The sequence below is a fragment of the Rattus norvegicus genome, chromosome 19, assembly GCF_036323735.1.
Source record: "Rattus norvegicus strain BN/NHsdMcwi chromosome 19, GRCr8, whole genome shotgun sequence".
NCBI lineage: Eukaryota > Metazoa > Chordata > Mammalia > Rodentia > Muridae > Rattus > Rattus norvegicus.
Window position 1 is genome coordinate 34,649,601 of NC_086037.1, and position 18,037 is coordinate 34,667,637.

The 18,037-nt window shown below is 53.3% G+C and overlaps 1 protein-coding gene and 1 long non-coding RNA gene across 2 annotated transcripts in view; one reads left to right on the top strand and one right to left on the bottom strand.

Moving 5' to 3' along the window:
• Positions 1–202: 202 nt before the first annotated feature.
• Nkd1 (NKD inhibitor of WNT signaling pathway 1) overlaps positions 203–18,037 on the bottom strand; it is a 73,044-nt gene continuing 55,209 nt past the window's right edge. Inside the window, exons 5-10 of the mRNA NM_001271381.1 lie at positions 9,498–9,604; positions 7,636–7,731; positions 3,844–3,991; positions 3,354–3,438; positions 2,458–2,585; positions 203–1,841 (exon numbers count right to left, since the gene is read on the bottom strand). Coding sequence (NP_001258310.1) covers positions 1,249–1,841; positions 2,458–2,585; positions 3,354–3,438; positions 3,844–3,991; positions 7,636–7,731; positions 9,498–9,604 — 1,157 coding nt within the window. The 3' untranslated portion in view covers positions 203–1,248. The remainder of the gene's footprint in view (positions 1,842–2,457; positions 2,586–3,353; positions 3,439–3,843; positions 3,992–7,635; positions 7,732–9,497; positions 9,605–18,037) is intronic.
• Positions 9,600–13,859, top strand: LOC134483298 (uncharacterized). Its single transcript, XR_010060123.1, has 3 exons — positions 9,600–11,065; positions 11,777–12,336; positions 13,085–13,859. It is a non-coding gene; the product is annotated as an uncharacterized LOC134483298 (long non-coding RNA).

The window sequence follows — 18,037 nt, forward strand, 5'->3', positions numbered from 1 at the left end:
AGTGTTGGCAGACATCCTTGTTCAGCTCTCCTCAAATTATTAAATCTGGGCAAGTAATCTCATTTATGCAAGGGCCCCAGCTCCTTGACAACGAACCTTTTCTGGTCCCTGGACCCTTGTCAGATAAAATCCTGTTCTGCCAAGGATGCCGCATGGTGTCTCAACTGCCACACCCACTCCACTCTATGCTTCTATACTCGAGCAGGTCTCTCCAAAACCATAGACTACGGAGCCAAGGAATGAGACGGTGGTGGCTGCTTTCGTCTGATGGACAGGCAGCCTTTACAGGTAACACATGGGGTACATTTGGGTTGCAGGAGCCTCCATAGAGCAGCACAGTGATTTCTGCATACCAGCAAAGATACCTGAGAGTGTATTTATAGAAAGATACAGAGACACGGACAGGCAGCATCTACCTATAGCTACAAAGGCTGCTAGAGAGCCGCAAACTATTTGCTGATGGTGAACTCAGGTTTCCCACCCTCCGTCACACAATGGTGCCATTTGGGGAAACCTCGATTCTTTATGCAGCTGCTTCTCTCTGTAGTAGTTCCCAAACTGAGGAGACTACAAGGACAATCCTTAAACACAGGTGCATCCTTCAAAAGCCGAGGGGGGGGGGCACAGGAAGAGAGGACGCTTCCACATTGTGCATGGCAAAGGAAAAAAGAGAAAGGACAGGGCTGGCTTGGGCCAAGGGCTAGTTCCCTTTGATAAGGGGAGGCAGTAACTCCGGGAAACACAGCTAAGGTGTCTAGGTTGAGGTGTGAGACCACAGGGGAGAGAGGGCGCAATGGCAGCCCACTGAAATTCCCTGTGGCATGTTACAATCAATTAAGGGTGAAGTTGAACCAGAATAACACTGAGAGGTAGCAGCTGTTGTCCTCTGGAGCTCTTGAGGGTCTCTGAAGCTGGGCCAGGCAAGGGTGCTCTCCCGGAAGAGCTGGAGTGGGGCAGCTGGGCCGAGGGCTCCTGTGGTTTGGGAAGATCTGTGTGGACCTGCAGCTGGGGTGGCCCAAGGACCCTTCTAGACCCAGAGTCTCTCCTTGGGTGAGTTATATGATCCCCACAACATATAAATAAAAGTTTACTTCTGTGTTTCCATATGTCTTCTACATGAAGGCTGGCTAAATATTAGTGGAGTAACAATAATTATTAATAACAATAATTGCCATAATAACAATAATTAATAGAATAATAATGCCTTAGGGTGTGGGGTGGGTCCTTCCTGTGGCAGCCTGGTGGGGTTTAGGGCTGATAGAAGTGGTGGTAATGGTGGTGATGTTCATGGTGGTGATGGTGCTCATGTCTCTGGATGGACTGCCCAGCCTGGCTCTCGTACACCACCACAGCAGGCAGCTCCCTCACCTGCTCCCGCCCCATGATGGTGGAGCCTCCTGCAGCCAGTGGGGCCTGCAGGCCCCGGCAGCTCGCCTGGCTCTCCTTGGCTCGATGCTTGTGCTTCTTGTGCCCCAGGGGTGGCAGGGTGGGGAGGAGGGCTGGGCCGGTGGCCAGGTGGGCAGAGGGGGACACGGTGTGGGTGGTGGGCACCAGTGGGGGCTTGCTTCTTGTACCTCTGGCCACGTGGCCCATACCCATGTTCTTGCCCTGGGCCTTGGGGGACCTCACAAACTGCTTGTTCCCATCCTGGGTACCCCGGAGCCGTTGCTGGGGTTCTGATGCCTTCACAAATGGGGTGTCAAGAAGGTGGAAGGAGCCCGGGTCCACACCTTGGGGCCTCCGGTGTGGGATGTGGGCGGCTTCTGGCTCGTGGGAGCGAGAGCGAGTGGGGTTGGAGATTCGAGGGGGCAGCTCTGACTTCTGGGCCACTGAAGGGGAGCCTAGGAACCAATCAATCCAACAGACACTTTATGAGCACCCATTGTGTGCACTGGGCTACCCTGGGTTACCAGGTACTAGCACCTCTCTGTCTGAACTACCAGCCCTCCAATGCCCTCTGGCAGCCCTGCAGGGAGAGAACTGATCCCATCTGCTGAGAGGTTAGGAGGGAGAAGGACGGGACTAAAGCGAGGTGGGCAGAGCATTTTAAGTGGATGAAGGGATATGCCGGGTGAACTCAGACAGAACTCAACATAAAGAGGAAGCAGGGCTGGAACAGGTCAGGGGGTGCAGAGGCTGGTAGAATGGCACTTTCCTGGATCAAGCAGCCACTGCCACAGCTATGGCTGATGTGGCGCCAGGACTGAGAGGTTGAGTAGGGCTTTTGCTGGATTCTCAGCGCGCTCTCTCTCTCTCTCTCTCTCTCTCTCTCTCTCTCTCTCTCTCTCTCTCTCTCTCTCTGATTTTGCCCAGCTTTGTCTAAGTATTACTTTGATTTTGAAAATGTCTTTAATGTTACCTCCTCTGAGAAGAGTCTCTGACCTGTTCGGTAAAAAGCTATACTCATCCCCCCAGTCCTCACCACCCAGCATTGTGAGTCCAGACTATGCCCCTTACCGGGTCCAAACTGAGACGTGTAGTTCTCTATTCCCGCCAGGTCTAGGTAGTGGTTTCTCCTCTCGATGTTCTCATCCACGCAATGGTGGTAACAGTCCGGCTGCTCCAGGTGGCTGTCACCCTGGAACCTGTGACAAAATGGACAGTATGTAGGAAGGCGCAGCCCTTGAAGTCTGCTGGGAAGCCATCAGCAAACAGGCAGCTCCTCACTTCTTCTCCTCTGTGACCTGGGAGAAGGGGGTCCGAGGCTGAAACCTCTCACTCTGGGCCTTCATTTCCCCAAAGCCCACCACAATCTGCCTCACCACCACAAGGTCTGTTCACTGCCCCTCAGTCCCACCCATCTCCAGCGAGCCTGGAGCCTGCAATCCAGCCCACTGCCCAGCTAGCAGTGCCCTAGTGTGGTCTGCCTTCCATGTTCACATGAAGGACTAGTGACAACAGGACAGATTTATAACCCTTCCTCACAATTCTGAGAGCAAGAAGCCTGCAAATGGCAGTGTTGGCCAGGTGTCCTAAGGGATAGGAGACTTGGGGTTTTGTCCCACCGCAGGGAAGGCACATATTCCCCAGTGTGTCAGACCCCCAAGGTGCTACCCTAACCCAATCTATGGTGGGCAGAACATCGGGAACACCCAATACACACTAAATCCAAACCACAGAGAGAAAAATCTCAAGAATTTTTATATGGAATACACTGAGGAACTATATCCAGGGTTTTGCTTTTTCCTATGTTTTGTTTGCAAATTTAGAGTCTGATTTGTAAATCTGTGCTTTCTGAAATAAATCCACAGCCCCTGCAGAGGATCCAGGATGGAGCCTGCACTCAAAGTCCTTCAGGTGTATGTATCTGGCCGGCCCTCAGTACATGTTCGTGGGCACGGGGCATGGCGTACCTGAGCGGGGCTCGCTGCTGCTTCTCCCAGCCACGCAGCTCCTCGGCAGGCTTGGTGTCTGCTCGGGGCCTTGCGCTCTGCAGATCTGAGTCCCAGAAGCCCAAGAAAGACTCGTCAATGCCTACTCCAGCTCTGCCAGGGGCTTCCTGGCATTGTGACTTCAGGGAAGACCAAACTAGCTGCCTGTCCCCCTCACCCCTCCAGAGTCACGAGCTTCCCTCTAAGGCCTGGTCTGCATTCTCTCCACTGCGAGTTCATGTAGCATCTTACTAAGCGCAGTCTCAAATCTATGCCTTTGCTTACACTGGGCCTTCTATCTGTGATTCCCTCCCTTCCCTTTCCCCAGAGGCCTATACCTTCAAGGGCCTTCACTGAGGCCCTTTAGTACACCAAGCAGCTGCCCGTGGTATCTGGGTCTTTCCCCACCCTCCCAGGCTGACTTGGGTCCTCCCCATCTTTCCCATAGCGGGCACCGTCCTGTCAGTCTCACCGGTGTGGTTGAAAAGGACACTCCTCTTGCTCTGGCTCCCATCAGGGGCCACAGTGAGCTTCACCCGCAGTGTCTTGCTTGATGTGGGGGAATGGTTCACAGAGGAGTCAACCACCTCGTAGATGGTGTGCAGCAAGCTGGTAATGTCCTGTTTGGAAAGAAGCAGACCCCCTGTAGACTTTAGCCACAATGCCCTGCCACCAGCAACCTGAGAGCTGATGACTGCTGCTGGGGTGAAGGCCCAGCTCCTTCAAAGAGAGCTGGAGGTGAGACAGTGGGGCATGGGGAAAAGCCCCAGGAAGAGAGAATGAAGAACAGGGGGCAAAGGGCGGAAACTCAGGAACTCAGGGTGACTTGCCAGCCCCTGGGCCCTTAATAGGCAGGCTGTGTGGCTCCTCTCTGATTAGCCTCATCGGGTAGGAGAGTTTACAAACGAGCTCTCAACCCTCCTAGGTGAGAGGCTCCTGGCCATGCTACATACTTGCGCTCTTTGAAAGATAAATAGAAACACAATATGTCCTTACAGTTGACTGGATCATGCCCCTGCCCATTCCTCTGCAGACATCCCCATGGACCCTACACCGGGACCCAGTGAGTGACGTAGGTGCTGACGGTGATAGAGAGGGGCGTATGGGAACGTGTGCTGCCATTCTGTGGCTCGTGGAGCTCAGCTGCTCTCTCCCTCTAAGAAGGCAGCTGTCCACAGACTAGGAAGGGAGCTCTCACCAGAACCATGCAGGCTGATGCCTCAGCCCTAACTCCAGACTCGAGGATGTGAGGAGATCACTTTCTATTGCTGAAGCCACCCTGCCTTGGTAGCGTGAAGTCAGAGTCACTGAAGACAAAGTGGTCTGTGAGAAACCTGACCAAGTATTTCTGGGCCAGTTACCTATTAAACTGGAATGAAGACTCCAGCAGTGATCTAGGAGGCATCTCAGAGACTTCCGACGTGGGTAGAGGGTATAAGAACCCCTTACTAGGAATCCTGTGCTCTGGGTGTCTTATCTGTGGTCAGCTGTCTGAGGGGGCAGCTGCTTCCTTTAAAAAACACCGTATCCCTATGCACACTCACAGTTCCCCTGGCCAGCAATTCTTCATGAATTCTGACATACTTGGCCCCCTCCGCTACCTTTCTTCAGCTGAGGCAGGGGTGACCCCAGCTATGCTATAGCCAGGCAGATGTGTGATGGGTAAAGAGCATGCAGGATCTACAGCAGGGGGATAGGTGAACCCGTGAAACATGGTGGACATTTCACTAGGCTGACTCTACAGGATGAGGCTACTCAGGGTACCCAGAAAGCCAGAGTCTTCTGAGAGATATTCCAAATCACCAATGCTGGCAACTACTTTAGTGTTTAGCCAAAGCTTCTGAACGACCCGATGGGAAGACGTGGAGGACAGACTGTGGAGGACAGGCAGCAGTCTGAGGCCCAGCCTCCGGCTGCTCACCCTTGCTCACACACTGACTCCATTCCTCTTGGTGCAAACAACAGGGCTCCCTTCCTCCCTATCCTTCCCACGGTCCCCTGAAGAGCCACACCACCCGTTCTCAGAACTGCACCTTCTTCAGGAGATGATGGGGACATCACCACGATGGAGGTGACAAACAAGGAAGCCGAGGGCCCCTGCCAACATCCTTCAAGTGTCGGATGGCTCAGAAGCTGAACCAGCAGCTCTGCTGCCATCTTAAAAAAGAGTCTGGGGGCTGGGGATTTAGCTCAGTGGTAGAGTGCTTGCCTAGGAAGTGCAAGGCCCTGGGTTCGGTCCCCAGCTCCGAAAAAAAGAACCAAAAAAAAAAAAAAAAAAAAAAAAAGAGTCTGGTACACAGAGATGGGGCCTGCTACTATTTGTTTCTAAACCGATGTGATAAAGATGTGGTCTCGGGGTGGCACTTGCAGGGAAGACATTTTTTTTTTCCTTTTTTCTTTTTTTTTTCGGAGCTGGGGACCGAACCCAGGGCCTTGCGCTTCCTAGGCAAGCACTCTACCACTGAGCTAAGTCCCCAACCCCGGGAAGACACTTTTAAAGGCCCTTGTGATGGGCCTTTGGGTCACTGGAGGCATGTTCCCAGGACTGTGGGACCTGGTCTTCTCCTCTCTCTGTCCTTGTCTCCAGACCCTGAGGTGAGCAACTTGGCTGACACGCACACCTGCCAGATTACGCTGGCTTGCCACGAGCCCGAAACAACAGAACCCACTGACCATGAACTGGAGTGAGCCTGTCCTCTCTCAAGTTGAGTGGCTCAGTATTTGCTACAGTGACAGAAAGCTGAGCGACAGAGGTGACCGCAACTGCTTCCTATGTGACTGAGAGCCCAGGTTCACAAGTTCAGACATGGAGGATTAACCCAGACATGGGCTCTAGGCAGAAGAGGCAGTAAGGTAAGAACCTGTTTGCCTGGGCACACCAAAACACATGTACCCACACTACGAAGAAGAGAGGGAGAGGTGGTAGGTACGGTGGGTTTTAAAAAGGCATGTGTGGACAGAGATGAGTGATCCCCACCAGGCAGGGTCCTTAACTCAACCAGCATCTCAGCTCTTCAGAAAGAAAACACAACGCAGAGGTTTGCTTTGGGCCACACGGACCCACCTCTCGTGGATAGTTTGCCTTCCCTTGGTTCCTTCCTCTCGTCATCAAGGACACAAGTGGCAAGCCAGAAATGAGTGTCTGTTCGTGCCTCTGCCTGCAAGGACTCTGCAGTATGGGATGTACACAGGAAGCCCATAACATACTTAAAGGTGACTTCCTATCTATGCTGTGGAAAAGCTAGTCCTTGTCCCAGCCTGGATGGAGTACCTCTGGAGTCACTGGCAGGTCCACATGCTGGGCCACAAGAGGACACAAAGCCCACACGCCTGTTCTTCTATCTCCACACAGGTGCCAAACACCATCCTGTACAGGCTTCCCCTCATAATGCGGGCCTCCTGGAGAGGCAGAGGGAAGGAGCTGAGCCTGAGCCCTTCTAGGCTTTCCTGGCACTTGGAATGGAATCTGTGTTATTTTGCAGGGCCTTAAGGACCCACTATTATCTATTCTGCAAAGGGGCCACAGGCCAGTCTCCTTCAGTTATTCAGTGGGGATCAGCTATGCAGGCACCCTCCCCAGGGCAGCATGGCTAAGGTCAGCTTGGCATGGACTGTCCCTCTAAGAAGCAGCTTCCTGTGCCAGGGCTCACTTCTGTCCCATTGGTGTTTTCTGCCTCATCAGGATGGCAGAACAACACATGGAGAACTGACACCATCTCTTCCCTGCTGAGCGCTCAGCCTGGTGCACAGTTGGTGCTCAATGGGCAGGGGCAGGGGCAGGGGCAGGGGCAGAGGCAGAGGCAGAGGCATGGAGAGGGTGAGAGGATCTTGGAGGGGTCGTAGGTGGACTCTGAATGGGAAGAGGGACCTGGGACCAGCCATAATCACTGCTTGCTCCTGTCCTGTGTGGCCTTGGGGGCTTACGGAGCCAGTCAAAGGTGGCTGCTAGAGCTTAGGGACTGCATGAAGAAGGCAGCAGGGAAAGACTGCTGAAATCCAGGGTTCCTCTCTGGGAAGGCTTGGACTTTGCCACTGTCTCCCACTTCTCCCCGGAGGGGTACCCCCAGTCCCAGACTGTGCGAGCTGCCCAGCTTACCCATTCTGCCTCTGCTGCACTCACTGAGGGGCCAGGACACTCCCAGCAACCCTTTGCCACAAGTCCTTGCCTAGCCCTGCCCCCACCAGGCAGGAGGAGGGGCAGCAGACTCAAGTCAAGTCCAAGCCCTGTGCCTGAGGGCTGCCACCTAGCAGAAAGCACACTTACCTCACGGGTGACTTTGCCATTGTTGTCGAAGTCATACAGAGTGAAAGTCCACTCTTGCCGGCTGTCCTCCTCCACAGAAACATCACACTGCAGTTCCTGGACAGACAGACAGACAGACATGTGGCTTGTTTAACTATCAACTAAAGCATCACCATGGGCCTGATGGTAAAGCCATGGGCACCCCTGGCTAACCCCTAACTCTGGCAAAGGGACAAGGACAGTGACTAAGACATGATCAGCCAGGGAAAGAGGCCAGAGCCTGGGTAGGGCATCCAGATCCCAGGGCTCCAATAAGCTCTAGTGTTCAAAGACAAAGGAGACATATGAACTCAGAGAGGAGACTTGCCTCACAAGGCAAGCCTCAGTCAAGGGCAAGAAACTTTGGGAAGGCATCAGGACCAATGATTTGGGAAGCCAGGCAAGATCTCAGGACAGGAACTGAACTAGGCAACAGCAGACGGGACATGAAGAGGAGAAACTCCAGACTCTGCCCGGACTCCTCCTGGATGTGTTTCTGATGCTTCCTTTCCTTCTCATGTAAGTGACAGAAAATGATCTTATCTATCCTCTGTCTCATAAAGTCATCAGAATAATTAAGTCCTTTGCCACATGGCCCTTCATCAGCTCAGAGTTCCCAGGTCGACTGAAGTTATGGGGATATTCTCCCCAAACTCCCACCTCAAGTGTCCTGCTTCTCCACCAAGGGCAGCCCCACAGGGCCAGACATCAAAGACCCAGGGGTGACCTGGGTAATGGAACAGCTACAGCCTGGCTCAAAGAGCATGGAGACAGGCCTCGGAACCATGAGGGAAAATAGCTGCTGACTGGAGTGTGCATGGCAGACAAGGTGTTCCTGCTTGCAGCTGCTGCAGCCCGAAGCTGGCTCTCTCTTGTTCTCAAGTAGACCATGCTGAGTTCAAAGCCAGCCTTCCCTCATCTGTGATCTGTGACATGCTAATCTGACACCTGCCAAGTACCCACCCCTCCTGAGAAGTATTTGATGTGATATCATACACACACACACACACACACACACACACACACACACACACACACACCTGCACATATGCATCACACACTGCTGTGCTGGCTAGCTATGTCACTTGTCTGTCCTTGACCACACTGCTTAAAACTCAAGGGAAAAGAAAGAAGTGCCAGTTATACCAAGCAAAGGCAACCCACTATACACTGTAGAATGGGACCCCAGCAGATACCCACAGTCCAGAGAAGGCTGAAACGTGAAAGGACTTGGTCTGAACTCACAGCTTTGAGACAACAGTAGAGCTGCGCCCTGTGGTCTCAGAAAGGAAGGGACAGGGAAGGCGTAAAGCAGTGGGGGTGAGAGAGGCCAGCATCCTCCACTGACCTAGACCTCAGTCTGAGCCCTCACCCTGCGCCTGGTGCCCGGGCTCCACTGCTGGTGTCCGAGAAGAGCAGGAAGATGAGTTATATGCTGTGGGAGAGTCTATTCCTTGTGCTAATCATTCGGTTTGGAAACAGAGGCCCAGAGAGACTGGGGCTCTGCCCAGGGCTCTTGTCTTAGCTTCTTATATACCATAAGAAACCCCCATATGTTCCAGGTCAGCCTCTGGGTGAAAGGGAAGAACTTGAGGACTCTGAAGAAGGCAACAGGCCCAAGGTCTGGAGAACCCGTGTATGCTCACACCTTGCAGTAGGGTCCTGGTGGTGTATACTGGTCACCATTCATGTGGAGAGGGCTGTGGCCGAAGTGTCATGGCCCAGGGGCAGCAGGAAGGGTCTGCCCCAGAAGCAATTATCCACATAAGAGGTGAGAGCTCCTCCTCGGTTTCCCCTTTCAGGAGCACCACCGTAAAAATCACAGTCCTCAGAAGGAAACTCACTTCAAACTTGAGCTGCTTCTTGGAGGCCTGGCCCGGTTCGCTCAGTTTCTCCATTCTCTTCTCATCTCCGCTGACCAGGCTGTCGGTCTTCTCAGGCGGAAGGGCCACTGTGGGGAGACACAGGGAGAGAAGAGTAAGTCAGGATCAGGTGGCCGTGCTGTGTCCTCAGTGCTGGGCCCTCCTGCCCTCCCTATTGGCTGCGCTCCACATCCTTCAATTCTTGGCCCTGGTAATACCACAGGCCATCCCAGAGAAAGCCTTTGTGGTGTAGTCATACCAGTTACTCAGGTTTCTCAGTAGCCTCTCAGACTCCTGATGGGCCCCAGCTTTACAGACTGGATAAGCAGCCTATAGGCAGACCCAGGGCCTTGTACAGACATCCAGCCAGGGTAGGGCATGGAGTAGTATTTGGGAGTCCAGGGACCACAGTCTTCTGCAGTCACTGCCTCCTATACTGCCGACCCTGTGGTCCCCTCAAAGATGCTGATGCACTTAGAGCAGAGGGAGAACTGAGGGAAGAGGTTGAGGATGGGCTGGTGTGCTTTGCTGAAGGACTCTGGCCTCTCCAGGGATTACACTCACCCTGACCCTTGCCCTTGACCTCCACTCACCTGGGGTTCTCCCCTCTGCCAAAGGACATGGTCATCTGTGTGTCTGTCTTTCAGGAGCAGAACAGAAACATGAAGTGTGTGGCCGACTGGTACCATTTTTCCTGTGTCTAAAAGGGGCCAGCCTGGTAGACCCATCATTCTAGACCCAGAACCCAGGTGACAGGTTCCGCCATGTAACAGAATGTCCAGAGGGATCCTTTGACCCTTTCTGTGACACAAAGAAGCTCCACTGTACTTTTCTAGAAGACGCTCCCACCTCTTCCCTCCTCAAATGCCCTGGATGGAGACTTTGTTGTTCTACTGTAGGGAAACAAATGGAGTAGGGTCCTGATCTAAGAGGGCTGGGATGCCTGGAGGACTGTGAGGGGACCTGAGATGGCTCGACCAGACGGAGTTCCAACTGAACTTTCTTGGGATGTCAGGATCCTGGTGAAATGAGGCACACCAGGACAGTGGGGCTCTGTCCCCACCTCACTCAACCCACATATCCCAGTGTTGGGATAAGCACCCAAGAGCAACAAGAGCATAGGGGTGGGGAGTTCAGGGTGGGATGGACATACGCCACCTTCCTTTGTTCATATTCTCTTGGCAGCTATTTACAGCAGTCTATACGGTATCCTGGAACCAGTGTTCACAGCATGGGCAGCGGACTCGTATAGTACTGGGCCCCATAGCTCTCAGCACTGACTACTCATGAACTATGTCTTCATTGGGACCTTTTGAAGCAGTTACTATTATTAGCTCCATTTTCTAGATGGGAAAACCAAGGCATAGGAATACTCAGGGTTTCCAGAGACTTCAGCAGCTACAGCCAGGGGCAGTGGTTCATTCCCCAGGAAGCCTCTTTCTTCTCTCTCTTCCTGCCTCAACACAGCCAGCACCCACAAGGGCCTCCAGCCCAGACTGCCAGAGAGACCACAGCTCCCTAACACCATTGAGAGTGCTGACTGTGGAATGGTACGTTATTGCAAAGTAAAGTTGGGGATCACAAAACCAGGATGGCCACCTCCTCAGAAGGCTCCTGGGGACCGGCACCCTTACTTCAGGCAGGCCACTAGCCTCAAGTACTTTGTATTCCGCCCTAACTGTCCACTCTGATCCTATTGGTCAGACACTCTTCTCCAGCAGATACTGAATCCAGAAATGCCGGGCTGGTGACTGGCTAGGGACTCAGAGACAGTCAATAGTCAATCACCAACTACTAAATCTATTTAGTGCCCACTGGGCTACAGATGCTACCATGAGTCTAGACAGGGAGCGAGGTATTGCCATTCAGGCCCTGGGGAGAGGTGGTCCTCCTGCTACTCCATGAACCAGGGAGCTGTGCTGAGGCCCTGGCTTTAGTTGCCACCAGCATGTCCAGCACACAGAGCTGGCCTGCACAGGAGTTTCATGGGAGAGAGTGGCATTTGGTACTCCTACTTTTCCAACCCAGGCAGCTTTAAGAGTCTGTACAGTGGAGGAGGGGTGGTATCTCCCTCACAGGGATATTGGTTCTCAGTGGACAGCATCCTCAAGGACGTTCCAGGAGAGGGCTGTGAGGAGACTGCTGGTCAGATACTATGGGGGGGGTACTCAGCAAGTGCTCAGTAAGTGCTGACTGTCCCCCAGTCCCAGCTGGCAGCTCAGGTGTGAACAATCTCCCTTGCCCCATCTCCCCCTCTGTAGGAGCTACAGAGATGTCATGGCCTGCAGACTCCCCCCTTCCCCCTCCCAGAGAGAGAAGAGGAAGCAGAAAGCAAAACAAAGCCTCGCTCCATCTTCAAAGCCTCGGCCTGGCTCTGCAGAGGTCCTGCTGATGCGAGCTGGCCAGGCTTATCGAAACCTGACTTCAAGTTCAAAGGGAAGTTATCAGACAAGCACCTCCAGGTTCAATGTTGCCTTTCATGTTCCACTTGATAAGCCCCAAAGACAAGGAACCGCTGTTCCGTTCTCTCCTCTGGAGCAGTCTTGCTTCCATGGTAGAGAGCACGGCTTCCTTCGGATCCTCCCCTGCCCCTTCCTTTCTCCTCACCTGAGATGGAAAGCACCCCCCTTTCTATCCTCATGTTTCCTCTCTAGAGAACGGAGTGCCTTAGACTGTCCTCTCTTCCCCAGCTCATCTGTCATGATGTCCTAGCTCATCAAGCCTCCAGGATCCCCCTGGGTGGCCATATCAGTGAACATTCAGATCATCCCAGCTAGACGGGGCAGAGCTGCACAGTGGGCCTGGGAAACATGCTGCCAGGGTAAGACTCCTTGACACCCTGTGCCTTACCACAGTCCTTTCACCCCTATTGTCTGTCCCCTGACCAAGTGCAGGAGTAGGTGGCAGGGAACCCACAGAAAGTCATGTAGGCCCAGGGTCAGAGGCAAGGGCTAGGATTCTGGCAGCTGGCATGGGGGTTTGGTCTCGAAACCAAAGCAAGGCAAACCGCATTGTAGCCTGGCGGCTGAGTAGAACATCTCTACCTGGCTATGGCCACTGGCATCAGGGCCAGGCAGCAAATGCTGCTCACTGCAGGCCACCCACATCATATTCCCAGGGGTCAGGAGGATAACCACGCTGCCAGGAAGGACTCCAGTGGCCAAATCCTCACTCTGCTTCTTGTCCCTGCTTAACCAGCTGCCAGTCTGAGACATCTTTCAAAGGCGCTCCAAGCATACTCCAACTGCCAGGGATTGCCATAGCATGGCACATTGCCAGAGACGGGAGAAAGGGAAGCACAGGAAAGGGAGCTGAGGGAGGAACCCAGTAAGATGTTCCAGTGCCCAAGAAGCATGTTAGAGGGATAAAGAACAGGGTGCCAAGTATGCCTTGTGAGCCCTGGGCCCGCAGCCTGGCTTTCCAAGTGAAGTTTAACGAGCCATGTCACATGTACTAGTCCCTGGCTGCTTCTGCTGTACACGGGAGAGAGCTGAATCAAGTCTTCACAGCTAGGGCCTGATTCCCTCTGTGTACTGCTTAGGTGAAGGCAGCCCTCCCCTCCTTCCTAGGCACACGTAGCTCAATAGGACACAGCCTGGAAGTTACCTGCGACTCACTGCTCAGCTAACTGTGGAGTACCTAACCTGCTCGACCATTCGCGGAGGCCACAGAAGAGAGGAAATGCCATTTCTACTTAAAAGCACTTCTTAGCCCAGAAGACAGCGAGAGGGGGCTGTGTTGTGGGCATTCTTCTCTTTGGAAGCTGTTCTCTATCCGTCCCACACTGAGGCCACGGCCACCAGAGCTGGCTGGCTGATTTAGCAGAAGATTCTCTCTAAGCGTCAGCTCCAGCCTGGCCGCACTCCACCCCCAGCCACTGCCAGATTAAATGCGTTACTTGACCGTCTTCACCCGGCTCCCTTTGAAGTTCCCTTCTCGAGCTTCAAAATACCTTTTGGAGGGAGATCAGACAGCATTAAACAGAATTACTAATTAATTAAGCAAAGTTAAATTTTAAACACTGTTTGTTGTGTTAGCCAAAAGCCTGAACAGAACAGACTTCTTTCCTCCACTGAGATCAAAGACAGCCTCTTTCCCTCTCCCCTCCCCCAGTTTAAAAAAGGGAAGGAGGAGGAGGAGGACGGAGAGGAGGAAGAAGAGAAAGGGAAGAGACTTGGGAACCAGGGAAAGGTGGCAACTGTGATTAGAGCCTGGATTCCCGAACCATCCCAGGGACCAATAGGAGGCACCTCTGGGATCACATGCTGGGAGAGGTCCTCATCACTTTCTGGGGACTGTTTACCCTGGCAAACAGCAGTAACCTAGAGAGCAGCCTGGCACAGCCCACCCAGCCTGAGCACCTACAGCTGGCGCCACCCAAACAGCAGGGGCAGAAGAGGGCTGGGAAGCCCAGTGCACAGCAGCTCCTTCCTAAGCTGTATGGGTCCATGCCTCACCTAGGGCTTTTATCCTGTGACTAGGGCCACGTGGGGGGTCATCTGAAGATGCTGGGAGAGAGGCTTTGAGAAGTGTCATGCACGTGGCACCAGAGAGCTGGGTGGTGTATTACTCCTGACATTTCTCAAGCGGATGACAGGCAGGTGTGGAAGGCGGAGTACTGAGCAGTGTCTCTTAATTGGTACAAACGCATCTGAGCTGGCAGGGCAGGGTCTACCTCCATTCAATCTGGCAGTTCATTCTGTACAGTCCCATATGGGGTCCTGTGATGACCTCCCAGCAGGCTCCATGTCTGCACAGACAGAACTCTTAACTTTCCGGAGGCTGGTCCCTGCTAGCTGCTACCCCTGTATTATATTGCTCCCAGGGGCTGGTGCATCTACTCATCCATACAGAGGAGGGTTTTCATAAGTATGAACCCAGCTGTGCCATGTCCTCCACACAGGTATAGATAAGCTAAGACAGACAGATGCTGTCAATCCTGACTTGAGCAACTTGGGGATCTAGTATAGAAGGACACCATTGAAACTCAAACTCAGGTGACAGCAGTCAATGGTAGCTTATTTTAATCCAACCCACAAGAGCCTAGTTAACAGCAAGCTTGGATAAAAGCAAGAAGTTGAAAACCAGGTTATGGCCAAAGCAGGGAAGAACCAGGCAATGTGCAGAAATGACCGTCAAGGGTCTGACACGTGTCTTTCTACCTGGATAGTCAGCAAATTTTCAAGCAGACACGATACAGGACTGAGTACAAACCGGGGTTTCCGTGCTGACATTTGGACACACGCCCTATCATGCTCCTGATCCCCTCCAACTGTCCACACAAAGATATCTGTGACAAATATTCTGGTCTGAGGGTGGCTTGCCAGGATGTTTCTGGGCCTCCAAGCCTCCAGCAAGCAGCTGTCAGGGGGAATGCAGATGGATTTTAATATTAGCCTATGCCAAAAATAATTAGGAGGGTAAATCTGCGGCCTCGAGGAGAAAGACCGTGTGTGCATTCCAGGCCAAATGGTTTCTTGCATGATTGGCACGGGCCTCAGGAGGGAAAAGGCTCCAGAGATGAGCAGATGTGCCAGCCTGGCACTGCCGGTCAAGTTGGCAGGTACACATGTTGTCTCATTAAGTCCTTACTAACACAGTGTACGGGTGTCAGCATTTGCATTTCACAACATTGGGAACGACGCTTAGACAGCAAAATGGAAATCCGGGCAAGGTGGCATGCTCCTGTCATGCCAGCACTTAGGAGGGAGGCTACGGCAGGACTGTGGCTTTGAGCCCTCCACCCTGACCCTGCCAGGCTATGGCACCAAGACTCTGTATTTAAAAAAAATAGAAAGAAAAGAAAAGAAAGAGAACAGGAAAAAGAATGTATTTTTCGTGGCCTCTCCCTACCCCCACCATTGCACCACAGTCAGATCTCGAAAGCCTGGAGGTTTTCTGGTTATAAACGTGAGAGTAGAATTTCTGCACAGACTCCCATGACCCAGAAGTCATGCCTTGCTTGAGACAGCACCAAAGGGTGGAGAGCTTAGGCTGGAGTTTTATGTCATTGCTCAAATCTAGATAAGAGGGAAGTTGGGCCAAGTGATCCTCACTGACAGGAAAGAAGCCAGGGGTGTCGCTAATGTACCTTTGCAAGGATAGATGTTCCTCATGCTCCCCAAAACTTTCAAGGACAAAGGGCAGAAAGAGATGGAGAGGGTGAGGGAAAATTGCATGTGGGCATGCGTGTGCGTGTGTGTTTGTATGCATCTGCTCGTACTGGTGTGGCCAGCTACTTTCCTAGGCCCAACCAGGCCTTTTTAGGCAATCCTATCGGGGAATTTTCAATTTCAAGAGCCTCAAGTTCAAACAAGTTTGAGTGAACATCCGAAAGAGCCCAGTGTCCTGAATTAAGGAGTATCTGCTGTGAGCCTCTGCTTTTCAGGGAACCACCCAGCAGCAGTGATCTGGCTAGCAGAGCCCCCAAGCATTCCCCGGCTTGCCTCCAAATGTGCACACTGCCCTCCCACATGCCATCGCCGGGCTCACATCCCAGGATTCTGCTTTAGAGACACTTGTGTCTGAGAGGGAAGAGGTAAAGGGGAAACAGAGAAAGGAGGCAACTGTCTACAAAAAGTGTCTGGTCCTCATACTCTGGGGCCTGAAGAGAAGTGAGGGACACTGTGAGTGAAGGCAGCAACCCTGGACAAAGAGAGAGAAGAGTGGGCCCGTATGGTCCATCCATCCTGCTAATGGGAAAGGCCATGAAGGAGATTAGCTTTTGAACCTGGCCATCAGAGACACAGCTAAACCTCCCTGGCACAGTAGAGCCACGACTTCCACTGCCTATGTTACACTTCCACAGCAGGCAAATGGGAAGACACTGAGTCAGGTTCACTCTGTGGAAATGGCTTAGAGGTGCTGGGGACTGGGGTGTGATTGCTGAGCTTACAGGGGAGCTCAAGCAGGGAGGGAAGCCAGAGCAGCTGTCTGCTGCTCCCCAGAGACCTCCTCAGGCTTCAGGCACTGCCAGCTAGCCTTGCCAACAGACCTGCCCAGGGGGAGTGAATGGAACTAGCTGAAGCCATTTCTTAGAAGCCCTTGCCCTCCTGCTCCAGTATGCTGTCCCTTCACTCCAGTCCCCAACAGCCAGGTGGCTCGAGCACCTCAGTGCCCCCCCCCCGCCCAACCAAATGCCCTGCACCCACAGTTTCTTCCTTTCACTCAGGCTTCTCTTTGCCTTTAGCCAGACACCACGCTCCCGTGGGTTTTGTCTTCAAGGCCTGGAGGGGACCTGGCCCACTGAGAGGGGTCATATACTTTGGTGGCCTTGACAGCTTCACTAGATGGGAAAGCAACTATGGCTTGCCAGGTTCTGCAAAACTAGGTTTCTGCAGCAGATGCCAAGTGGGAGCTAGGGTCGGTAGGGCAGTTTCAAGTGGGAGGCAACAAGGACACCCTGGGGATAGGGGACACTCATCATAAGTCAGGGGAGCCCATGATGGACAGAGCTCCCTTGGATGTATCAAGGGCCTGCCCACCGAGGCAGGACTGACTTGCACTCAGGGCACAGGCCTCAGAAGTGAGCAAGGGGCTGGCCCTCCTGTCCTGCTGGATCCCCAGAAGGAGGGTCTCTCTCCTTTCCACACCCCGCCACACAGGCCTGCGGTCAGCTTGGAACCTCTGATGTTTACTTTGTTCTTTCCCAAGTTCAAAAGGAGCTCACAGCCCTGCACAGCAAGCCAGCCTTAATCTCCTGCTTCGCTCCCAGCTGGCCAGTTAAGGCGGCTAAGACTCGGGATTAGGGGCAGCTTTACAGAACAACCCAGGAGCCAAAGCCCTCCTCTCCTGGGATGGCCAGAGACTCCTTTTCATCTTCACGCCTCACAAGACCCCTTCCCTCCCTTCAACAGCCCTCAAGCAGCCAAGAGGCAATGAGACTGGCCACAGAAAGACAAAGATTCTCCTGGTTTCCTCTCCTGGTTTGTCAGGAACGGAGGGATGCCACAGCCTAGGTCCAGCAGGTGTATGGCCAGGGCTCAGAGGCCTCAGCCTGCCGTGTGCAGCCACACACAACCTTCTCTAGTGTGGGGAGGCTTCAGCCATGGCACGGGGAATGGCAAGGGAACCCCAAGTGGGCACTGGGTCCAGGGTCCTTCCAAGGGTCTCAAAGAACAGGCAGGGTCCTTGCTCTCCCAGGCTGCTCAACATTGGCGAGGCTCTCCTCCCATTGTGAGTAACGGGCAGATGAAGCCCTCTCCCCTACTTAGGGCATAGTTGTGGGAAGTCAGCTTAGCCACGTGGGTAGCTGCAAAGCATCTATGGATGAGGGCACAGGCATTGCCGGCAACAAACCAGCAGGCGAGAGGTTGGGTCCATGCCACTGTCCTTAGCTCTACAGCCTCTGGAGAAAGGAGGGCTTTTGCATAAGGGACCAGAGGAGAAAGGGCAGAGGCCAGTGGTGGACACTCACTCATTATCATCGGCAGCACCATAGGGCGTTAGTCCTGTGAGGGCCTGCTTGAAGCCTGACAGCTCCTGAGCACAGGTATGGATGTAACCCAGAGTGCTGAGAAGGG